General features: G+C 38.5%; 2 protein-coding genes across 9 annotated transcripts in view; one reads left to right on the top strand and one right to left on the bottom strand.

Annotated features, from left to right (window-relative positions):
• caskin1 (CASK interacting protein 1) overlaps positions 1-26,443 on the top strand; it is a 275,600-nt gene that overhangs the window by 121,881 nt on the left and 127,276 nt on the right. For all 5 annotated transcript variants that reach the window (XM_062036952.1, XM_062036950.1, XM_062036951.1 and 2 more), the window contains exon 2: positions 8,974-9,025. In XM_062036952.1, coding sequence (XP_061892936.1) covers positions 8,974-9,025 — 52 coding nt within the window. The remainder of the gene's footprint in view (positions 1-8,973; positions 9,026-26,443) is intronic.
• The window catches only part of LOC133642635 (phosphoribosyl pyrophosphate synthase-associated protein 2), a 327,925-nt gene that overhangs the window by 178,582 nt on the left and 122,900 nt on the right, over positions 1-26,443 (bottom strand). For all 4 annotated transcript variants that reach the window (XM_062036958.1, XM_062036957.1, XM_062036959.1 and 1 more), the window contains one exon: positions 14,390-14,449. In XM_062036958.1, the coding sequence (XP_061892942.1) occupies positions 14,390-14,449 (60 nt within the window). The remainder of the gene's footprint in view (positions 1-14,389; positions 14,450-26,443) is intronic.

Here is a 26,443-nt window from a genome sequence, read left to right as displayed (position 1 = left end):
GGCTTTGTCGAGTCTAGTTAGTCTGTTGAATCATTTTGAAAATATGGTGGCGGTTGACAAGTATGTCACATCATCTGACACCTTCTTTGAATATATAGTATAGCTTATACCAGCCTCGGGGCCCAACTTTTCCACTACATAGGTGACCGGGGCCAACCCAAATATTAACACTTATTTAGTAATCGTAATCTTGATTTGAATCGTATTCAATAATTATATCTAACCTACCGTATTTTCCGGACTGTAGAGCGCACCGGTTTATTAGCCACACCCACTAAATTTTAAGGAAAAAAATATTGTTTTCCATATACTAGCCGCACCGGACTATAAACTGCAGATACTGTATGTACTTTGCGAAATGAGTTATTTATCCAGAAAAATATTGTAGAAGTTTATTTTCACACAAACCATACCTGTAACATGGCAGTAAAACGATTGATCAAACAAAACAGAAGTCATCATCATGGACCCATTAGCTGTAGCTAATTTAATTTTAATAATAATACTTTTATTATAATAAAATATTAAATATAAAAATTAAATATTAATATTAATATTAAAATAATAATTTTAATTTTAATTTAATTTGCTATTGTAGCTAGCTCTCTAATCAACTAAACAGACTCAATAACTCCAGGGTGACGTTTTGGTGAATTTTATTTTAGCACTGTGTAATTGTATGTACGCTTATTTTTAGGAGTCCCTTCTTTTGTAGTATATTTGATGATTTATTTTTGTAATCAGCCTGACCTAACCTTGATAATAATTGTTGTGGTTAATTAACACATGCTTTCATATCATTTGACATTGTTTATCCAGTTAAACTACAAATACCGTAAATTCCGGTCTATAAGTCGCTACTTGTTTCCTACACTTTGAACCCCAGCGGCTTTAAAAACGGTGCGGCTAATTTATGGATTTTTCTTCGATGACGGCCATAATAAAAAACAGTTAAAGAAAATACATGGAGAATGTGTTTTATTGTTTGTGCTATGGCACCATCTTTTGGACGAGTTCGCTCACTGCAGGTGCTGCAGAGTCCTTTCATTTACCGGTCGGGATTTCAACAAGAAGAAGAATTGTCATTCAGTATAATAATAATTTTAATTTTAATTTAATTTGCTATTGTAGCTGGCTCTCCAATCAACTAAACAGACTCAATAACTCCACAGTGACGTTTTGGTAAATTTACTGAGAAATTTGTGAAACTGAAACAATACAAAAAGAATGCCGTTGTAAGTTAATAATACTAACACAGACACTCGGAAACGTATTAGCCAATCCTAACAACGCTAGCGTCATTACATTACGATAGCACATGCAAATATGCATGAAAACACTCCTACAGACAGTTTAGTAAGTATAAAAATTTTTGGTTTATATTGTGAAACTTACAAATGTTGCTTAGAGTGATGAATATATGAGTAGCCCCGCTATGGACGGCTGGAAGACTGAATGACAATTCTTCTTCTTGTATGAAAGGACTCTGCAGAAAAGATGGTGCCATAGCACAAACAATAAAACACATTCTCCGTGTAGTTTCTTTAACTATTTTTTATTATGGCCGTCATCGAAGAAAAATCCATAAATTAGCTGCACCGTCTTTTAAGCCGCTGGGTTCAAAGTGTAGGAAACAAGTAGTGACTTATAGACCGGAATTTACGGTATTTGTAGTTTAACTGGATAAACAATGTAAAATGATATGAAAGCATGTGTTAATTAATCACAAAAATTATTATCAAGGCTTAGGTCAGGCTGATTACAAAAATAAATCATCAAATATACTACAAAAGAAAACATTTTGAAAAATAAGTGTATATACAATTAGACAGTGCTAAAATAAATTAATTATCTGCAAACTAATAATAATAATATATGTTTATTTCTCTAATAAACTGTCAAAATCAAATTGCAAATGAAAATAAAGCTTCACCACTTTAGTCATAATTTTTGCCCTTAAGAAACTTCTCTATGACTTACGCAGCCCTTTGAGGCATTTGTGATTAAGGGCTATGTTAATAAACTTTGATTAATTGATTGATTGAAGCTTCTGTTTACTTTAGGGGGTGCTCACGGACCAAAAATGTGCCCCGGCCCTATGGTTACGAAACACTGACTTCAACAGTGGACCCTGTCATGTTAAGCAGCTGCTTGCACACTTACTTGTGGCTTTTGCCAGAGACATAAAAAGCATGGCCGTTTTTTCTCAATTGGATGCTTTTATTTTGCTTTTTCTGATATTTTACACACTTGTATGACAGAGATGTTAATTTCCGATGGCTAACAATCCAAAACATTTTTTTTAAGTAAAAGAAATGTGTTAGTTGTTAGGGTAGAATCCAGGTTAATACCGCCATTGTTTTATTTTGAAGCTTGCTTCGCACTGAACAGGAAGTTACTGTTTGGTGCCGTGTAACGAGACAGTAGTTATCTTGTTGCTGCTTAGCAATTATAAATGAGTTACACAACAGTACTACAGCACATTTTGACATGAACGGAGCCATTTTTCACAGAAATAACACTTTTCGGTATAACATAACTTTTTAGTAATGAGAAGGAAGGGATGTCCGTGTATGTTTTGGGTGGAAAGAGGCCAACATTGTCAGTGATGTCCCAAAAATGACATGCGTATTTCTTTGCATTTGACCTTTTTCAAGCCACATTAGTAATAATAGGTGCTGGTTTAAGGTTCGTTTTTGTCGTGTGGGTGTGGGTGTGTGTGTGTGTGTATGTGTGTGTGTGAATCCATGCAATAAGCAGCCATAAATAACCAGTGAGGAAATCAATGTTCTTCTTGCAGTGGTGCTGGGAGCTGTCTCCTCTACAATAGAGTGACTGTACTACTTCCTGCACCCCACAGGGTGTGTGTGTGTGTGTGTGTGTGTGTGTGTGTGTGTGTGTGTGTGTGTGTGTGTGTGTGTGTGTGTGTGTGTGTGTGTGTGTGTGTGTGTGTGTGTGTGTGTGCGCGTTCTTGTATTTCTACTCTTCTTGAGACACCAACAAGGAAAAGTACCTTCCATATGAGGACAGGTGAACCAGTCAGGACCGAAATCATGTTCCCAAAATACGGAAAGCAATTGCATCTAATAGAGAATGTCTCGTGTGCACCCCTGGTGGTGAAATCTATCAAAACTAGGGTGGTCCCAAAAAGGAGGGATTTTTCAAATTGACTGTGTGTCGGTTTTAAAAGTGCTCCCCCTCTGGTCAACATATGAAATAACAAGTGTGTGTAGAAATTTGAAGTGCTCCCCTTCTGGCCACCATATCTAATAACAAGTGTGTGTAAGAAATTTAAATGCGCCCCCGTTGGCCAAAATTAATTACAATAAATATATAAATATGTATATAGAGACATACTGTAATAACTTGAAGTAAATAATGAAGAGTAAAAACCAATTACCAACAACAAATTAAAAAAATTAACTAAAAGCAGCCTTTTTCTCACAATGTGTCGACTTTTTTTTTACAAAATTGGGAACAATTTCTCATATTCTTTCTGTTTCTGTAATATTGCAATATTTTCTCGTAAAATTATAACTGTTTTAATGTAAAATTAGAGATGTCCGATAATGGCTTTTTTGCCGATATATACAGTTGTGGAATTAACACATTATTATGCCTAATTTTGTTGTGATGCCCCGCTGGATGCATTAAACAATGTAACAAGGTTTTCCAAAATAAATCAACTCACGTTATGGAAAAAAATGCCAACATGGCACTGCCATATTTATTATTGAAGTCACAAAGTGCATTATTTTTTTTAACATGCCTCAAAACAACAGCTTGGAATTTGGGACATGCTCTCCCTGAGAGAGCATGAGGAGGTTGAGGTGGGCGGGGTTGTGGAGGGAAAGGGTGGGGTTGAGGGATAGGGGGTAGCGGGGGGTGTATATTGTAGCGTCCCGGAAGAGTTAGTGCTGCAAGGGGTTTTGGGTATTTGTTCTGTTGTGTTTATGTTGTGTTACGGTGCGGATGTTCTCCTGAAATGTGTTTGTCATTCTTGTTTGGTGTGGGTTCACAGTGTGGCGCATATTTGTAACAGTGTTAAAGTTGTTCATACGGTCGCCCTCAGTGTGACCTGTATGGCTGTTGACCAAGTATGGCTTGCATTCACTTGTGTGTGTGAAAAGCCGTAGATATTATGTGATTGGGCCGGCACGCAAAGGCAGTGCCTTTAAGGTTTATTGGCGCTCTGTACGTCTCCCTACGTCCGTGTACACAGCGGCGTTTTAAAAAGTCATACATTTTACTTCTTGAAACCGATACCGATAATTTTGAAACCGATAATTTCCGATATCACATTTTAAAGCATTTATCGGCCGATAATATCATCTCTACTTGCAGGGTTTTAAATATCTCCAACAGGGCCTGTCAAAGATCCAAATAGTCTGTCTTCCATAGGTGGAGATTTACTGCACACACACACACACATCCCTATGTAAAATTATTACTTTTTAATGCAAAATGGTGACATTTGTCATATAAAATTCAGAGTTTTATCACAATACTGCCAATTTTTTTGTTGTTCTTGTTAAACGGTGACATTTGTCGTAATTTTGCCAAGTAAAATTCCGATTATTATTATAACATTGCCAACATTTTAAAGTGTTCTTGTAAAATTGTGACTTTTGTCGAGTAAAATTACGACTCCTTTCATAAAATTGCCAAAATTTTAAGCTTTTCTTGTAAAATTGCGATTGTTATTGAGTAAAAATCCAACTTTTATCATAATATTGCACAAATGTTCAGTTTTTCTTGTAAATATTTTTATTATTGGCTTTATTTTAGGAGAAAATCATATGATACTTTAAATGTGTTTCTTATTGCAATCAAAGAAGAATGTTGTCATAAAATAAGATTCTAGACAACTTGTAGTAAGCAAACAAAGGCTCCTAATATGGCTGCTGAGGTATGCAGTAACATTGTGACGCTCGGGTTGCATGACGGCGATTACTAGTTTTTTCCCCAAGATGCAATGTGCAGGTAAATAACTATTCAATGTATTGACAAAGACAAACAAAAAACGAGTACCGTTTAGAAGGGCATCGAGGCATAGGGAAGGCTACGCAAAAACTAAACTAAAACTGACAGGTTGCAAAACAACAAAACAGAAAATGTATTTAAAAAATTTAATAAATATGTATATAGAGACATACTGTAATAACTTGAAGTAAATAATGAAAATTAAAAAACAATTCCAAACAAAAAATTCCCCCCCCAAAAAATTAACTAAAAGCAGTCTTTTTCTCACAATGTGTGGACTTTTTTCTTATGAAATTGGGAACAATTTCTCATATTCTTTCTGTTTCTTTAATATTGCAATATTTTCTAGTTAAATTATTACTTTTTTATTTAAAATTATTACTTTTTAATGCAAAATGGTGACATTTGTCATATAAAATTGTGACTTTTATCACAATATTGCCAATTTTTTTGTTGTTCTTGTAAAATAGTGACATTTTTTTAGTAAAATTATGACTTTTGTCATAATTTTGCCTGGTAAAATTCAGATTATTATTATTACATTGCCAACATTTTAAAGTTTTCTTGTAAAATTGTGACTTTTGTCGAGTAAAACTACGACTCTTTTCATAAAATTGCCAAAATGTTAAGCTTTTCTTGTAAAATTGCGACTGTTATTGAGTAAAAATCCAACTTTTATCATAATATTGCACAAATGTTCAGTTTTTCTTGTAAAATTTGGACTTGCTTTGAGTAAAATTACGACTTTTATTATAACACTGCCAAAATTCTACGTTTTTCTTGTGAAATTGTGACCTTTTTTTTGTGAAATTCCAACTCATTTTTCACAACAAGCTTTTTTTATATTGGCATAGTATGTAGATATTATTAATGTTGTAGATACAAATCTTTATATATCTAGAAAGGGTGGTCCTAAACAGGCAGGCATTTTTCGGTTCGTCTCAAGAAGGTAACAAATACAAGAATGTGTGTGTGCGTGTGTGTGTGTGTGTGTGTGTGTGTGTGTGTGTGTGTGTGTGTGTGTGTGTGTGTGTGTGTGTGTGTGTTTGAGCAGAAAACATGTCGGAAATCTATTGCACAATCCAAAAGAGACAGACATATTTAATAATGCGACACCATCTGCATGCTAAGTGTGGTATTATGTAAAAGTCGGGTCACATTTACGTGACCTACAGTAAAAGCAGTCAGAAACAACAAAAAGCAGGTCAGTTGGTGGTTCTTCAAAAGCAACCATTTTACTACAAAAAGGAGTCAGTGTTTATTCTAGTTTTTTTTAAAAGTATAATATAGTATATTTACTAAAAAAAACACATTTTTGCTGACTTTTTGTTCTTTTTAGGATATCTCAGGTTGTTTTTTCGTTGGTGCACTGTTGCAGATGAGTAGAGAATTATATAATCTTCTTTCACTTATACACTGGTTTTGTCATCCTGAGAAGTCACGCCGCAGGAAATGAGTGGTGATTCATAGCTAATGTAAGCTTGCCTTGCATCCATGCCCCGAGGAAGTGGAAGTAGCGTCCTGGTTTTAAGTCCCTGCTAGCGAACCAAGGTAAAAGTGAAAACAAAATGGTGATAACATAAACATCAGCAATGACAACCGCATTGCAGTGTTTTTCTATACTGTCATATTTGGACCGCCCAGGCTTATAAACACATTATAATGGGACTGTCTATTAGGGATGGGCGTTAATGGCCTAAAATCTATATGGCAGTATATATCACGATAATGTACAAAATATATTATTGGCTATATAAATTATAATAGAACCATTTTAAAACAGGTTTGGAAAAGCTAATTCGGCTTTTACATTTTCAATTGTAATATTTTCTCCAAACAATTATTAATCTACTTTAGACAATAAGCCGTAACTTTTTTCATAGGCAAATTTATGGATTTTTCTTCACTGACGGCCGGCTATAAAGTACATAGTTTAAAATCAAACAAGCAAACACACTTATTAGTTGTGTTATTGTTTGTGCTATAGCTCCATCTTTCGGACGAGCTCGCTCACTGCAGGTGCTGCAGTGGCCGCATTGCCTCTCTGTTTAGACTTGTAATATTGTAGCATCCCGGAAGAGTTAGTGCTGCAAGGGGTTCTGGGTATTTGTTCTGTTGTGTTTATGTTGTGTTACGGTGTGGATGTTCTCCGGAAATGTGTTTGTCATTCTTGTTTGGTGTGGGTTCACAGTGTGGCGCATATTTGTAACAGTGTTAAAGTTATTTATACGGCTACCTTCAGTGTGACCTGTATGGCTGTTGACCTAGTATGCCTTGCATTGTGAAAAGCCGTAGATATTATGTGACTGGGCCGGCACGCAAAGGCAGTTCCTTTAAGGTTTATTGGCGCTCTGTACTTCTCCCTACGTCCGTGTACACAGCGGCGTTTTAAAAAGTCATACATTTTACTTTTTGAAACAGATACCGATCATTTTGAAACAGATACCGATAATTTCTGATATTACATTTTAAAGCATTTATCGGCCGATAATATCGGCAGTCCAATATTATCGGACATCTCTAGTCGTGAGTTCAAACCCCGGCCGAGTCATACCAAAGACTATAAAAATGGGACTCATTACCTCCCTGCTTGGCACTCAGTATCAAGGGTTGGAATTGGGGGTTAAATCACCAAAAATGATTCCCGGGCGCGGCCACCGCTGCTGCTCACTGCTCCCCTCACCTCCCAGGGGGTGATCAAGGGTGATGGGTCAAATGCAGAGAATCATTTTGCCACACCTAGTGTGTGTGTGACAGTCATGGGTACTTTACTTTATATGTCAGCAGACTAATTAGGAGCCTTTGTTTGTTTACTTACTACTAAAAGACAAGTTGTCTTGTATGTTCACTATTTTATTTAAGGACAAAAAATTGTTCTTCGATTGCAATAAGAAACATATGTTTAATATACCCTAAGATTTTTTTGTTAAAATAAAGCCAATAATGCCAATTTTTTTGTGGTCCCCTTTATTTAGAAAAGTATCGAAAGGTATCGAAAAGTATCTAAATATATTTATACATACAAAATATTGGTATCGAGACAACCCTAGTTCCTACCATTGCTCACTGACCACTTCCTGTTTTGCAGGCTCACCATGCTTCACTCTTTACCAGAAAAATATGTATTTAATAGGGATGTCCGATAATGGCTTTTTTGTTGATATCTGATATTCCGATATTGTCCAACGCTTAATTACCGATACCGATATCAACCGATACCGATATATACAGTCGTGGAATTAACACATTATTATGCCTAATTTGGACAACCAGGTATGGTGAAGATAAGGTCCTTTTTAAAAAAATTTATTAAATAAAATAAGATAAATAAATTAAAAACATTTTGTTGAATAAAAAAGAAAGTAAAACAATATAAAAACAGTTAAATAGAAACTAGTAATTCATGAAAATGAGTAAAATTAACTGTTAAAGGTTAGTACTATTAGTGGACCAGCAGCACGCACAATCATGTGTGCTTACGGACTGTATCCCTTGCAGACTGTATTGATATATATTGATATATAATGTAGGAACCAGGATATTAAGGAGGTTTTTTTGGGTTGGTGCACTAATTGTAAGTGTATCTTGTGTTTTTTTATGTTGATTTAATTTAAAAAAAAAAAAAAAAAAAGATACCGATAATAAAAAAACTGATACAGATAATTTCCGATATTACATTTTAAAGCATTTATCGGCCGATAATAACGGCAGGCCGATATTATCGGACATCTCTAGTATTTAATGAACGTTTTATCGAACACATTTTTCTATTTTATATATCGATGACATGTCTATCGCGATAGATACCGTTTTATCGGCCCAGACCTGCCTGAAAGCACGTGTCATATTTGTTTTGCTTTTCATGTTTTTTCCCCACTTATTTTTTTTTTTTATCTCTCCCAGAGTCGCCACAAAAATTCAATGCACATGCATCATGGCCAGTTATGAAAAATGTAGAGTAATCGATTTGTCTCTTTAAATGTGTTTCAGAGTTGCTCGGGTCTGCAAAGAAAGTGAATGTCAACTTCCAAGATACTGATGGGTGAGTTTCATTGTCTTCCTCTGTTTTTACCCTCGTCTCTACTATCCTACCGAGCACTTTTGCTTTTCCAAGTCATCTTTTCTCATCATTTAGCATCACTGTCCTCTTTCCATACTGTCCTCTAAAAGCTGCATGGTAGTAGAAAGCGGGATTGATGCTATTCATGTGGTAGCTTGGGGCAAAGTGCAGATGCAAGCGTGCACAGCAGCCGCCAGAAGTCGCTCTTAACATGACCGCCGAGCACCTTTTGTAATTGCATTTGAGTATACATGACTGAAAACCAGGGCCGGTACTGGAATCGGACCTTCAGTGAGCTCCATGACGGACAAACCAGAGAAAACAGCAAATGATCCCTAGTGTGGTTCTGGATAAGTGCTATGACGATCGGAAGAGACAATGATCATATTTTGCAGGAAAAAAATGACGAGAAAGATTGTTAACAAACCAGAAAAAATAAAATATACAAACATGATTTTGTTTAACATGTAAAATAGAGATGTCCGATAATATCGGCCTGCCGATATTATCGGCCGATAAATGCTTTAAAATGTAGTATCGGAAATTATTGGTATCAGTTTTTTTTAAAATGTTATTTTATTTTTTATTAAATCAACATAAAAGCACAAGATACACTTACAATTAGTGCACCAACCCAAAAAGCCTCCCTCCCCCATTCACACTCATTCACACAAAAGGGTTGTTTCTTTCTGTTATTAATATTCTGGTTCCTACATTATATATCAATATATATCAATACAATCTGCAAGGGATACAGTCCGTAAGCACACATGATTGTGCGTGCTGCTGGTCCACTAATAGTACTAACCTTTAACAGTTAATTTTACTCATTTTCATGAATTACTAGTTTCTATGTAACTGTTTTTATATTGTTTTGCTTTCTTTTTTATTCAAGAAAATGTTTTTAATTTATTTATCTTATTTTAATTTATTAATTTTTAAAAAAAGGACCTTATCTTCACCATACCTGGTTGTCCAAATTAGGCATAATAATGTGTTAATTCCACGACTGTATAGATTGATATCGTTTGATATCGTATCGGTAATTAAGAGTGGGACAATATCGTAATATCGGATATCGTAATATCGGATATCGGAAAAAAAGCCATTATCGGACATCCCTAATGTAAAATATACAACATATTGTGATTCGGAAAGTGGTACATTTCACATTTGAACCAATACGGTACCAACTTTACCCATTTTCAGTGTGTTCATCTGTTAATAATTTTTAAAGGAGCCATTTGTAATAATGTGGCCAGAAATGGTACTGCAATCACGGTCAAAATTCTGTAGTCCCCTCCCCCTCTCCCTGACTGAGGTTGCCAGACACGCAGCCGAATCCAGCTCGATCGATTGGGCTACTCCAAGGAACTATAAACTTCCACTGCCTCTTACTAGGGTTTGAGGTGCTGGGACCATAATAGCTGAATAGACAAGTGTTTTTTCAATAACAAATCTCTAACCAACATATTTTACACAGAAATGAGGCTATTTTCAGGAAGAAGTACGCCATGCCTGTGTACAATATCACAATAAATGCCAATTACATGGTTATTGTCAGTGCTATCAGAAAACAAAGACTAAAACCAACTACAACCAATGCTAGCAATGGTTATACTGCTGAAAATAAGTAGAGCATGCTTAGCAGCCTAATGTACGCCCAAAACTAAAGAGGAGACATTTTACCAAGGTATGCCTATAAGCTACTGTTTCAAATGTTTCAAACATTTCAGATTGCCATAACTTGGTATACGTATGTAGTTCACACCAATGAGGAATTATTTTATCATGTGATTTGGCTGTCTCCATACGTTTCACATTGCCATGACAGCCGTGCTAATGTTGGAACCCATTCCCTCAGCGTATCAGCATATTGAGAAGGAAATAGGCACTGACACTACCCATATGCGCATAGGTTTTATTTGTCCAAAATATATTTTGCCCTGACAGTTAGATGACACATCGACATACAGGCTAACGGGCATATATTTCCCCCGTTAGCCTATACGTCGATGTGTCATTGACCGGGCTAGCATGCTAAGCATACGTTGCAGGAACATACTAGCTTTGTTAGACAAGATCATAGACTGTATTGGACAATACAGTTTACATACCAAATGTCCATTTCCATTTATTACAAGTAATAAGAAAATGTAAATGCCTGACTTACCTATCAAGAAGAAAATTAGCAGGTTTGGCGTCAGATGAAAAAATATTCTCCGCCTTCAATCGTCTCCATCTTTCACAGGCATTCTCGATACAAATCCTTGTTTTGTTCCTGGCTTTGTCATGAATAAGTTGAGAATCGTAACGACGCCTTTTAGATTTACTAAGGTTTGACATGTTTAGTATCTTTACCAGTGGCAGTAGCCAGTTGGAGATGACGGTGCGTAACTGGCAACCTGGATGTAACACATGTCTCACGGACTTTCTAATTGGTCAAACGGTGGAGGAATGAAAACAATAACAATATTTCAGGGCTGTAAATCTAATTTTGAAATGAGCATATCCCAGCCGAACTACCGTTATCAGTTATAGAGGTATTCAAAAAGAACATGATTTATTAATACCTTTTGACATATCAGGGCCATTAACTACCGTTATCAGTTATAGAGGTATTCAAAAAGAACATGATTTATTAATGCCTTTTGACATATCAGGGCCATTTAATGATGACTTGACATGAAATTATTACATATGGAACCTTTAATTGTTTAACAATGAAATCTAACTTTTTTTTAAATGTAATATTGAACAATGAACTCATTATGGTAACTTGTTTTCTTACACTTCTGAGTCTCATTTGCAAGTATTATCTAGTATATTTGGCATGCCTTTGCAATTCCAAGACTTTAGATGGCAGTAGTGTATAGGTTCTTAACCTTTTTAAACTCGGGGCCCAACTTTTCCACTACAGAGGGCCAGTGCGCCCACTCAAATTTTAACACTTAATTAGTAATCTAATGTAATGAGCAAAATCCTCATTTACGAGGCGGTCTGCGCCTCTTTTAAATTGCACACGCATGTTAGCAGTTCACCTGTGATGAGGTGGTGACTTGTCCAATGTGTACCCCGCCTTCCGCCCGAATGCAGCTGAGATAGGCTCCAGCGCCCCCGCCCCCGCGACCCTGAGAGCGGTAGGAAATGGATGGATGGATGTTAGCAGTTCACACGCAACAAGCCCGTTAATAGTACACGCTATTTCATAGATTGCACACGCTGTTTAGTGCGCGGTATTTGGATCTTAGTAAATCAAGCCTTAAGCCTTTTTTTTATACACTGGATTCCACAGAATGATGCAAACGTTCTATTTTGTTTCATGCAATGTTTGGCTGTCACCATTCGGCGCGCGAAAACATTTGGTCGAAAAACCGAATTGTGCGAAAACTGTAATTTTATCGCTTAATTTGAGTTATAATGCAGCAAACCAGACAAAGTGTTAGCCTTATGCATTTTAGAAACTACCCTATTTTTCGGATTACAAGGCGCACTTAAAATAATTTCATGTTCTCAAAATTCGACAGTGCACCTTATAACCCGGTGCGCCTAATGTACGCAATCATTTTGGTTGTGCTTACCGACCGACCTCGAAGCTATTTTATTTGGTACATGGTGTAATGATAAGTGTGACCAGTAGATGGCAGTCACACATAAGAGATACATGTAGACTGCAATATGATGGCAGTCACACATAAGAGATATGTGTAGACTGCAATATGATGGCAGTCATAGTACATGCTATTTCATAGATTGCACACGCTGTTTAGTACGCGGTATTTGGATCTTGGTAAATCAGGCCTTAAGCCTTTTTTTTATATACGGATTCCACAGAATGATGCAAACGGACTATTTTGTTTCACGCAATGTTTGGCTGTCAGCATTCGGCGCGCAAAAACATTTGGTCGAAAAACTGAATTGTGCGAAAACTGTAATTTTATCGCTTAATTTGAGTTATAATGCAGCAAACCAGACAAAGTGTTAGCCTTATGCATTTTAGAAACTACCGTATTTTTCGTATTACAAGGCGCACTTAAAATCATTTCATGTTCTCAAAACTCGACAGTGCACCTTATAACCCGGTGCGCCTAATGTACGGCATAATTTTGGTTGTGCTTACCGACCTCGAAGCTATTTTATTTGGTACATGGTGTAATGGTAAGTGTGACCAGTAGATGGCAGTCACAAAAGAGATATGTGTAGACTGCAATATGATGGCAATCACACATAAGAGATATGTTTAGACTGCAATATGATGGCAGTCACACATAAGAGATATGTGTAGACATCAATATGATGGCAGTCACACATAAGAGATATGTGTAGACTGCAATATGATGGCAGTCACACATAAGAGATGCGTGTAGACAGCAATATGACTCAAGTAAACAACATCGAAATGTTATATGTTCCATTGAAAATATAGAACATTACACACGGCGCTCAAAAATCTATCAAAATGTTTTAGTACGACTTTGGTAAGCTATGAAGCCGCACCGCTTGATGGATTGTACTGTGCTTCAACATACGAGTATTGTTATGGTGTGTGTATAAGGTAAAACGTATTATCTTGCGTTTTGTTTCGTGACATTATGCAAAAGCGACTTTTCTTACCTTCTGGTACCTGCTGATCTGTATTTGAGATCTGCATAAGTCCGCCTTTGTAGTCCGTGCCAATGCCATGGATGAGAAGATGCTGCTCCATTATTGATTTAAGTAAAGTCTTAATTTAGAAAAAAATAATAATAATATGACCCCTTTAATGCACCCAATAATCCTGAATAGACCCGCTCATCGGCAGTGCGCCTTATAATCCGGTGCGCCTTATGGTTCGGTACAATAACACAAAAAATGTATGCAAACCCTTTGCCTACCCTGTGTTTGTGTGTGTGAGATGCTGCACTATTATGGGGTCAGCATTTCCTCAACAGCAATAAAATCATAATTTCTTCGGCTGCTCGTACACAATCTGAATCTTCATTTCAATAATATGCATGCAACTGCAGGCAAATGACCTTGTTGATATGAAAAATATACTGTAGCATTTGATAAGATGAGGTAGCAATAAGTCCTGACTGCCATATATGCTGTAATGTTTTTTATTACATTAGTGGGCGCATTTTGTTGATCCCTCTAGCAGTTTCAACATACTTGCAGAGAGAATAGCAGCTGCTCTGACGCCTCTGTGGGGCTTTTTACTCTTTTTCCCCTCCCTATTCGTTGGCTTTATTTGGCAGCTACCATTTGTGTTAATTCATAAACCTTTTTTGTGTGCAGTGCTGGACAAAACAACACAATAATAAAGTATGTTGCCAAAGTAAAATGTAACAGTCAAACGTATTGTACCTGGGTCTTTGCACCATGAGCCATAATCTCCAGTGGGAACATAATCTTGCTCTTTGTTTTCTGTAAAAAACAAAACAAAAATAAGTTATGAAGTTGGCAAATTTTACCCTGTGCATTTAAGACGTTATGGTAAGAAAATATAGTGTTTTTTGTAACTTAAAACTCAAAACGAAAGGGCTGTGAATTTTTGGGCACCACATGATTCGGTTCAATTCTTGGGGGTAACACGGCGATCCAGAGTCGGTTCTCGATAGCGGGTAGCGGGGGGTGTATATTGTAGCATCCCGGAAGAGTTAGTGCTGCAAGGGGTTCTGGGTATTTGTTCTGTTGTGTTACGGTGCGGATGTTCTCCCGAAATGTGTTTGTCATTCTTGTTTGGTGTGGATTCACAGTGTGGCGCATATTTGTAACAATGTTAAAGTTGTTTATACGGCCCACCCTCAGTGTGACCTGTATGGCTGTTGACCAAGTATATCTTGTGAGTGTGTATTATGTGACTGGGCCGGCACGCAAAGGCAGTGCCTTTAAGGTTTATTGGCGCTCTGTACTTCTTCCTACGTCCGTCTACACAGCGGCGTTTTAAAAAGTCATAAATTTTACTTTTTGAAACCGATACCGATAATTTCCGATATTACATTTTGGAGCATTTATCGGCCGATAATATCGGCAGTCCGATATTATCGGACATCCCTAATTTTTGGCTATTCCTGTCAACTATATGCGACTAAAACCCGATAAACAAACACTTTTTTTTTTTTTAAAGGGATGTGCTGATCAGTATCAGTATTGGCTGATTTTAATGAAAAAGTATGTGGTCGCCATTGCAGATTAATGTATTTTAATGCCCATCAAAAACATTGGTCCTCTCTGGCTGACTCAACGTGTTAAACTCACTGACTTAATTAGGGTAAAAAAAAAAAAGGGCTAACAATGAATAACATTACAATTAGGGCTGTGCCGATTGATTGTTCACCGATCAGTTTCGGCACGGGATATTTATAAAATATTGCCTTTTAATGCCGATCCCCTTTGGGTGACAGTGTATTTATTTATTTATGAAATAATAATCACCTCCATTATGGCAAATAAAATGTGTTTCTTAGCATCTCAAGAATCATTATTAAGTAGCATTATCGCCGGAGGACGAGGCTGTTACACACTGAGGGCAAGCCAGGAGCAGCCATGTTAATAACTACCCTAACTGCTGATCTTGCTTGAAACAACACCAAGAAATAAGTGCTTTGTAAAATTTAAAGAGTGTAGACGGAACCACGTTACAGCAGAAAGTAAGCAGCTTTTAACAGGAAATTAGCAAAATAAGAGTTTAGAGCAGGGGTGTCAAATCGATCCGGCCTGCAAAATGAGTTTGCTAAGTATAAAAATTAACTGAAATTTTGAAATGAAAAAAACTGCTGTTCTAAATGTGTCCACTGGATGTCGCAATAGCAATTCTTTGTAGCCCCTGGTGAGCGCAGCGACTTCGGAGGGGGCGGAGCTACAGTACGTGCCGTGTTAAAATAGCAGCAACACTTTGGACACTACATACTTGCACTGATTATTAGTGATAGCATAGAAAAATATGGATTGTTACGTTCATGCCTTGATTGTCAAAGATGTTGTTGGTACATTTAACCTGTCACATTTCTGCCTCACAAAAAATGCTAATCTGTACATTTCCTGTTGTACTTGTGACTGGGGACACATTATCTGGGTACACATAAATATGCTGATATAATAAGTATCCCCTTCTAACTTCATGTGTGATTCATGAAATGAGTCCAAATCCCCAAGATTTGTTGCAGATGATGCTACATATAGTATGTTACATCAGTTAAAGAAAATTAGTATATTACATTAATAACATCCTGTAACTAGATTTTGATATTATTAGTAATTTCATCTGCCATCCGGGGGGAGCTCAAAGTAAAGCCGCTGCTCCTCCACATCGAGAGGAGCCAGATGAGGTGGTTCGGGCATCTGGTCAGGATGCCACCCGAACGCCTCCCTAGGGAGGTGTTTAGGGCACGTCCGACCGGTAGGAGGCCACGGGGAAGACCCGGGACACGTTGGGAAGACTATGTCTCCCGGCTGGCCTGGGAACGCCTCGGGATCCCCCGGGAGGAGCTGGACGAAGTGGCTGGGGAGAGGGAAGTCTGGGCTTCCCTGCTTAAGCTGCTGCTCCCGCGACCCGACCTCGGGTAAGCGGAAGAAGATGGATGGATGGATGGATAGTAATTTCATCTTCTGATAGATTACAAATTAACACCAATAAGAGCACTTTAAAACTCTGCCAGACTCAATTCCACCTACCGTATTTTTCGGACTATAAATCGCAGTTTTTTTCATAGTTTGGCCGGGGGTGCGACTTATACTCAGGAGCGACTTATGTGTGAAATTATTAACACATTACCGTAAAATATCAAATAATATTATTTAGCTCATTCACGTAAGAGACTAGACGTATAAGATTTCATGGGATTTAGCGATTAGGAGTGACAGATTGTTTGGTAAACGTATAGCATGTTCTATATGTTATAGTTATTTGAATGACTCTTACCATAATATGTTACGTTAACATACCAGGCACGTTCTCAGTTGGTTATTTATGCCTCATTTAACGTACACTTATTCAGCCTGTTGTTCACTATTCTTTATTTATTTTAAATTGCCTTTCAAATATCTATTCTTGGTGTTGGGTTTTATCAAATACATTTCCCCAAAAAATGCGACTTATACTCCAGTGCGACTTATATATGTTTTTTCCTTCTTTATTATGCATTTTCGGCCGGTGCGACTTATACTCCGGAGCGACTTATACTCCGAAAAATACGGTATTTGACTGATGAACATTATCACATCATTTAGTGTTAATAACGACAAATGAAGATAGAATACTATTAATCGCAATATGGAAGTGAGGAAAAAAGCCTGTATGATTTGTACATTTTCAGAATGTGCTTGGTCTATTTTTAAACAAAGAAAACAATCTGAGGTTGTCTGTATTTTTAAGTTATCGTGCCATGATTTTTTTTTTTATTAGATTTTCTTCCATGTGGCCCCTAGCTAAAATGAGTTTGACACCCCTGATATAGAGAGAGGATAATATCACAACAACTGTTGGTGTGTCAGCACTGTCACAGTCAGCCAATAATTGATGATGTTAATGTGAGTATATGAGTGATTAGTATAGTATATTAATAATTATAATACTAATAATATTAATTTTTTAAATAGTATTAATAATTAGTATATTGGCGTGATTAGGTCAACATTTTTATTTTTTCAAAAATGTTTGTCGTTTTTGTTTATGTCTACAAACACAGGCAATGACACATGAAATCGAGGAAGGATGACTACATTGGAGTTTTTAGTCTGTTTTGACATTATTTTAGCTGTTTTGTCTGGATTTGTGCTATTTTTTCCAATCTATTGTTAAATGTATGTTTGTACTGCACTGCACTTATGCACTTTGACTAAATCTTGTACATGTCACATGTTACCATGGCAATAAACATCTATTCATCTCATTTCCTGTACACAGGACTTTGAGGGCAAAACCCAAAGATGTAAACGAGTAGATAGTAGGGGTGTAAAAACAAAACTGATTTTCGAATGAATCGCGATTCTTACCTGTAACGATTCTTAATCCATTAAAAAAAATTAATCTACTTGTTCATTTACTGTTAATATCTGCTTACTTTCTCTTTTAACATGTTCTATCTACACTTCTGTCAAAATGTAATAATCACTTATTCTTCTGTTGTTTGATACTTTACATTAGTTTTGGATGATACTACACATTTAGTAGTAGTTACAGGATCATACATAAGTCATATTCAAAGTCCTCATGTGTTCAGGGACATATTTCCTGAGTTTATAAACATTATATGAATTTTTTTTAAAAGGAAAAAAATTTTTGTGACCATAAAAAATATTGATGTATAGTACAATCGATACGCTATTGTACTTGGTATCATTACAGTGGATGTCAGGTGTAGATCCACCCATGGCGTTTGTTTACATTGTGACGCCGGTGAGTTATTGTATCCTCCTACTGTGTGTAGTGAAGCATGTTTAGCTATTCCGCCTCCTGCAAGGATGATACTTGTAAGAAACGTACTTTATTTGTCGCCATGGAGACGAGGATTAATGATTTAGAAGTAGCTAAAACACTGCAGACTGCGGAAAGCACCTCTTCCTGAGGGCGTTTCAGTTTTATAACTTCACCTTTATCGTCGGTTTTTAAGCCAAAATGCGTCCGTTCTCCCTTTTCTGTCTACACACTGTGTCTGCTTGTAAGTACTCTGTGGCTGTGCGCTGCCGAACATGCTCCTCTGCTCATAAAGCCAGCAATGCCACGTCATGCCCGGGAACTGATACTTTTCAAACAGGGTAAAGTACAGATTTTGATTCATTAGTACCGCGATACACCCTAGTATACACTGTGCCATGGCTTTGTACATAAATAGCTCATTTATCCTACATTACGTTCAGAAACCATAAATGGTGTTACTTGAATAAGGAGTGGGTGCTGCTTGCAATTGGCAGGAGAATTAAACCCTGAGGAGAACACTTGCTCTGGGTTGGAGGGGAGTAAGACCCAAAGTGGGAATAAGTAATGAGAAATGGTGCAAGGAGGCTGTTGAGGGACTGGAATACAGAAGAGGCAAGGGAACAAGAGATGAGTCAGGAAGGAGATGGATGGAGAAAGAACGAGGGGTATAAATATTACAAGACAGGTTTTACTACTTGGCGAAGGCAAGGACTTCCTCCCCCCCACCCCCTCTCACGTACAAACAACCGCTGACACACTAAAACACACACACACACACACACTCGTGCAGCATTGTATAATGTATCCCTTTAACCCTAGAGGGGAAACTGTGTTTTACTCCATGTTCACTGGGCTGTTGTACCAATGGAGGCCAACTCAAGGCCAAACGATGCTGATGCTCGGCTTTGTTGTCTCGTTCTAATAATGGAGAACTTGCACGCCCACACCCACTATTAGCGTATTGACGACAATAATCTGCTTGCCAATAGCATTCAGCTGAAAATGTTGTTGCCAATGCTGCTAATAATTCGGCAGTGGAACCTTGTCTTTGAATATAGTTTTGTCAGGTGTTAACGTCTTTTTTGTTATGACCTGGGGCCTCATCTTTTAATCCATTATTATTATTATTATGGGCCTGCTGCAATGCCAGCGCTCATTCACATGCTGCAAGCAGCAGTGAATGAGCGCTGGCAATGCAAGCAGCCCATATTATTATTCCTCATACTTCAACTTTTCCGCACATTTCTCTTACGCTTACGAGACGATCCAGCCAACGAACCCCCACACACAGTCGTGGTCCAAAGTTTACATACACTTGTAAAGAACATTATGTCATGGCTGACCGCAGAACTTTCCTCCAGAAGGTCTTATCTTTGTCCATAAATTGAGCTGTTTGGCCACAATACCCAGCAATATGTTTGGAGGAGAAAAGGTGAGGCCTTTAATCCTAGGAACACCATCCCTACCGCCAAGCCTGGTGGTGGTAGTATTATGCTCTGGGCCTGCTTTGCTGCCAATGGAACTGGTGCTTTACAGAGAGTAAATGGGACAATGAAAAAAAAGGAGGATTACCTCCAAATTCTTCAGGACAACCTAAAATCATCAGCCCGGAGGTTGGGTCTTGGGCGCAGTTGGGTGTTCCAACAGGACAATGACCCCAAACACACGTCAAAAGTGGTAAAGGAATGGCTAAATCAGGCTAGAATTAAGGTTTTAGAATGGCCTTCCCAAAGTCCTGACTTAAACGTGTGGACAATGCTGAAGAAACAAGTCCATGTCAGAAAACCAACACATTTAGCTGAACTGCACCAATTTTGTCAAGAGGAGTGGTCAAAAACTCAAGCAGAAGCTTGTGGATGGCTACCAAAAGTGCCTTATTGCAGTGAAACTTGCCAAGGGACATGTAACCAAATATTAACATTGCTGTATGTATACTTTTGACCCAGCACATTTGGTCACATTTTCAGTAGATCCATAATAAATTCATAAAAGAACCAAAATTCATGAATGTTTTTTGTGACCAACAAGTATGTGCTCCAATCACTCTATCACAAAAAAATAAGAGTTGTAGAAATGATTGGAAACTCAAGACAGCCATGACATTGTGTCCTTCACAAGTGTATGTAAACTTTTGACCACGACTGTATGTTATACCGTCGGAAAGGTCTCGTTCTCGCTGATGGGGGTACTTTAAATTGGGAACATTTCGTGTTACCATGGTAACGCTATTCACGAATTTAAAAAAAAAAAGGGCCAATTTATTGGGTACATTCATTTTAATGGATGATTGCTCTGAGACAAACGCCAACAAGACAAGATTACCTCCTCTTGTAGCTTAGCCATACTTTCACGTAGCTCGGTGTTTAACGTCTCATTTTGTTCACACACTTGTCTACTTTAACCCTATTTTGACATCCAATGTTTGGTTTTGGATGGATGGCCATCGTAATGAGGCGAGCGCCATCGGGGTTTTCCCACTAAAGCGGATGGCGCACATTTCTTTGTTGCATCGAAGTTAAGCGTGGAATTGATCGCAGATGTTTGTTTTGGCTGGGCACGGCTAGACCACGCCCTCTTGAAAATATGCAAATCACACTAAAATTAGCCCTGTGCCTGGGATTCCACACTCTCCCCAATCAGAATTTCGAGCGAACAAAAGAGGGTGCCATGTGCTCCGAGATGCAGAACGCAGGACGAAATAAAAAAAATAAACGGTTAAACGTCAGAAAGAAGCGACATGTGCATGGCCGAAACAGACGAGGGGACCGGAGATAAAGTAGAGCTGCACCGAGTTTGAAAAGATAGTCGCTGCAATGATACGTAACACTTTAGAAGAGATAGGTGACTCTGGTTACAGCCAATGTAAATATAATTTGTGTAACTTACAACAAAATGTGCTCGTACAGTAGCCTGCTCACAGCCAGATTGGAGTTTTATGTGAAAATGTTGCAAAATTTGATTTACAATCTTTTCAATTGAAAAATGACAGCATATCAAAAATTATACACTGTAGTTTTATTGTTCAATTTATTATTACGACACAGGAGAGCTACTTGCGTTAGCAGCCCTAAGTGACAGGAAGTAGGGCCAGTGTGCCGCAACCGCTGGCCAAGCTGGTGCAGGAGTCACAATTGTAACAACAAAACGATCGCCCACATAAATTAATAGACGTCCTCACAAAAATGTATATAAATATAAGGAATTCATGGCGAAAAAGTGAATTTTGTGTCCTTGCTTCTGTCTTTTTTGCATTGTCAAAATCCAATGCCTGTAGAAATGTGCGCACATGAACAGAGAATTTGGCGTGAGGCGGCACATATTTTCACATCCAGCTCACTCCTGATACGTAGCATAGGACAGACTTTAACCCTTGTGTGGTTTTCGGGTCTGTGGGACCCGTTTTTATTTTTTAATAAAAGATAAATGATACAATTAATTAATTTTTCAAACTGAGACTCACTGACTTTGGCTCATTTTCTGTGAAGAACATATATCAGAATACATATTTTAATGACCACCCCCCCCCCCTACACATTTCTATTACATATAAGATGTTCTGGTCCAGTTCTGTGTACCGCACACACACACACACACACACACACACACACACACACACACACACACACACACACACACACACACACACACACACACACACACACACACACACACACACACACACACACACACAGCAGGCCTAGACAGGAGGAGGACAGAGTGTAGGTACACAGAACATCAGAGGGTCAAATGTGCGAGAAAATGAGAGCAGACAGTGTTGACAAACAATGTTGCAGCCTTGTGTGGGAACCGCAGGTGCCGAAACACGAAAGAAGAATCCCAGTGGGATGCAGAAACTGGCCGAGAAATTTTCCGTGCAATGTTCATTTTGTTGTTACTCAGCCAGCGTTTGTGGGTCTGATGGACCCGTTGCATTTTGTGGCTTTTAATGCCTCACAATCAAACACTTTTATGTTAAAATACTGAACAGATGTTAATTGGGAGAAGGTATCATCTGTTCAACATTTTAACATAAAAGTGTTTGATTGTGAGGCATTAAAAGCCACAAAATGCAACGGGTCCATCAGACCCACAAACGCTGGCTGAGTAACAACAATATGAACATTACACAAGGGTTAAGACATTTATTTATCCCACAATGGAGAAATTACATTGTTGCAATGCAAGTTTTTACATACAGTAACAGAAGTAAAGTGTCATGAAAAACAAAAAAATAGTCATAAATACTACATATTGCTCACTAATATGTATAGGTAGAAGATAAATACAACAAAAAACACTGAAATTTGTATTGTACTAAACGGAAGAAGATCACAGTGATCACATAAGCGTGTTGTAAAGTCTTATGGCTGTGGGTAGAAAGCACTGTGGATGTAGGTGAAGTGAAGTGAATTATATTTATATAGCGCTTTTCTCTAGTGACTCAAAGCGCTTTACATAGTGAAACCCAATATCTAAGTTACATTTAAACCAGTGTGGGTGGCACTGGGAGCAGGTGGGTAAAGTGTCATGCCCAAGGACACAACGGCAGGGGCTAGGATGGCGGAAGCGTGGATCGAACCTGGAACCCTCAAGTTGCTGGCACGGCCACTCTACCAACCGAGCTATACCGCTATATAACCGTGTGTTGCTGAAGGAGCTACTCATGGGGTGAAAGAGATTGGACATCATGGATGTCAATTTGGCCAGCATTCTTCTGTCAGCCACCTCCTCAAAGATATCTAGTGGGCAGTCTAGGACGGAGTCAGCTCTCTTAATCAGTTTATTGAGTCTGTTCCTGTCTCTGATTGTGATGCCCCCACCCCAGCAAACGACGGCATAAAACACAGCAGAAGCGATGAGAAAGGGCCTATGGCAGATTTTTGTGTATACTAGAGTTGTACGGTATACCGGTACTAGTATAGTATCTTGGTACCAATGAATCAAAAACGGTGCTATACTCTGTTTAAAAAGTACCGGTTCCCAGGCATGACGTCATGTTGTGACATTGCTGGTTTTACGAGCAGAGGAGCATGTTCGGCAACACACAATCACAGAGTACTTACAAGCAGACACAATGTGTAGACAGAAAAGGGATAATGGACGCATTTTGTACCGTTTTTGATTCATGAGCACCGCGATACTATACTAGTACCGGTATACCGTACAACTCTACTCCCAAGTTTAGGACTGAACTCGGGGGCCGGTATGGTGTCATTCCCGGGCCGGATTTGGCCCCCGGGCTGCCAGTTGAATTGCCCTGCTCTGAATGAATGAGTACATTATAGGCAGTGCTTATACACCAGGGGTGGGCAATTAATTTTTACCGGGGGCTGCATGAGCAACCCGAGCACTGCTGGAGGGCCACACCGACAATATTTCAATTAAATTTGGCTCAAATTATTTTTGATATACCGTAAGATAAATAATAATAATAATAATATTTTCATTTAACCTAATTTATCTTTATCAAAAGCAGATGGCTTTTGATGGTTTTATTTTTAACACTTTCTTCAATTTCTGTCACTTTATCCTGCATCCTCTTTGCTGTGAACGTAGCACGCCTGTAAGGTGATTGGCGAAGAAGGAGGAAGCGTTGCTGCTGCGGAAATGAGGAGTGAGGATAGACGTGTGTGTGGAATGAACGAGATAAGTTGAGCTGTGTTAGTATAAGTTGCTCAATAAAAGTTTAAAAAGAGCATCAGACTTGGTGTGCACTTCTTCTGGACGCTACAATTGATGTCAGAAGTGGGATGAAATGCCTCCCAGTTCGCCTTGCCATCAAACCTGGGAGTCTTCATTGAGGGCGGAATTCCCCATGCCAAGCAGCGTGCGCTACACCTGTAGACGCTGCCTCTCTCCTTCCTCCCTCTCTCTCTCTCTTTGCGGCGAGCTCCTCACGTCCGGGATTCACACATACATCTGCAGTCGCTGCCGGCACCTTAAGTCCCCACTCAGTGTCCTTCCCCTCCCGTTCCATCTTGACAAAGTCGCCAGGAAACATTGTGGCACGTACCTATCGATGATGTAGCAGGCTGAGCACACAAGCAGCGACAGTATGCGCAAAGTTTTACTTCTGACACCAATTGTAGCGTCCAGAAGAAGTGCACACCAAGTCTGACGCTCTTTTTAAACTTTTATTGAGCAAGCTATACTAACACAGCTCAACTTATCTCGTTCCTTCCACACGCACGTCTATCCTCACTCCTTCAACTTCAGCAGGTCGTTAAACTATATTCTTTAAACACAGCAACCTGTGTACCACAAACTAAGCGCACGGCTTTACCTTTAATTTCTGTAAAGAAATACTTGGCAGTCCATGTCTTGTTGAAAACACGCCATTCGTCATCAACTTTTCTCTTTTTAGCGTCTCATCACTTGTCGCTGTGCACTTTCACTCACAGGTTACACACGGACATACGCCCATAAATAACACTTTTCAAAATAAAAGCAGCACAGTTGTATGCACGCACGACATAGATGTTTTTTTAAATTTATTTTGTCATTTGTGATTGCCGCTGTTCACATTCACTCACAATCGTGCACGAGCATACGTCCATACGGAAGTAATACAAATAACGCTTTTCAAAACAAAAGCAGCACCGTTGTATTGCACACTCGAGATAGATACTTTTTTAAATCTATTTTGTAGTTTATGATTGGCCTCACGCGGGCCGGACAGGGGCGTACAAAGGGCCGCAGAATGCCCAGGTCTGTTATACACAGTGTATTATAAATAGATACTACTAATCATGCACTTGTCATAGTTCACTTTGTTTGCAGCTTGGCTTCATAACGTTACAAAGTAACGTTTACATTCTTTTCTGCATTTCTCACCACAATAACTCACACTTTGCTTGACTTTCTAACGCTGTTGTAGATGTTTGATGCTAAGCTTTGCCATTATCTCTGATCCGCGTGTGTGTACATATGCAGGTGTTAGGCTGGGGGTCAGCAACTCGCGGTTCTCCAGCCGCATGCGGCTCTTTAGTGCTGCCCCAGTGGCTCCCTCGAGCATTTTTAAAAAAGAATCAAAAATGGAAAAAGATGGGGGGCATTTTTTTTGTTTGTTTTAGTATGTTTTTTGTTTGAGGACAAATATGACACAAACTTTCCCAATTGTTAGAAAGCCCACTGTTTAATATGTTTGTGTGTATGCTTCACTGATGAGACTATTTGGTGAACATCGTTTTTTCCTACTAATTTCGGCGGTTCTTGAACTCACCATAGTGTGGACTGTGACGCTACAGTTTGTTTACATGTAAAATCTTCCACTCCTTCTTTGTCTCATTTTGTCCACCAAACGTTTTATCCTGTGCATGAATACACAAAGGTGAGCTTTGTTGATGTTATTGACTTGTTGGAGTGCTAATCAGGCATATCTGGTCAGTGCATGACTGCAAGCTAACCGATGCTAACGTGCTATTTAGGCTAGCTGTATGTACATATTGCATCATTATGCCTCATTTTTAGGTATATTTGAGCTCATTTAATACTCTTTACTTTTATCCTCTTTGTATATAATTTAGTTTTGCACGTCTCATGACACATTATCTGTATGTAATATTGGCTGCATTTCAGATAGTTGTTTGTGTGCCATGTTGTTCCAGACCACAGCAAACGTTACCTTGCTTGCCAAAGATTGTAATAAATATTTTAAAAGAATACATAAGCCGGCTGTTTCCTTTAACTTGGACACACACATCTATACCTTTGGCCATTCAAAGCCAGTAATTTCCAGGAGTTATCTCACCTTCTGAGTAGCCTCTGATTTACTAATGTTTTCCAATGTTGTAAAAATGTGTAGAATAAATATTTAATTTCAACATTTCTGTCAACCAGGCATGTGATTTGACCACAATGAAAAAGACTGAAAAAATTTCCGGGGGTCTGGGGGACGAAGGCCCCCAGCCAGGTCCAGCCAGGTCCCCCCACCAGTGCCCTGGTGGGCTGGTGGGGGGAAAAGCTCCTGGTTTTTCACCAATTTAACATGCTAAAATGAA

This window comes from Entelurus aequoreus, linkage group LG25, assembly GCF_033978785.1.
Source record: "Entelurus aequoreus isolate RoL-2023_Sb linkage group LG25, RoL_Eaeq_v1.1, whole genome shotgun sequence".
Taxonomy (NCBI): Eukaryota; Metazoa; Chordata; class Actinopteri; order Syngnathiformes; family Syngnathidae; genus Entelurus; species Entelurus aequoreus.
The sequence above is the reverse complement of the archived record's forward strand: the minus strand, read 5'-3'. Positions and strand labels throughout refer to the sequence as shown.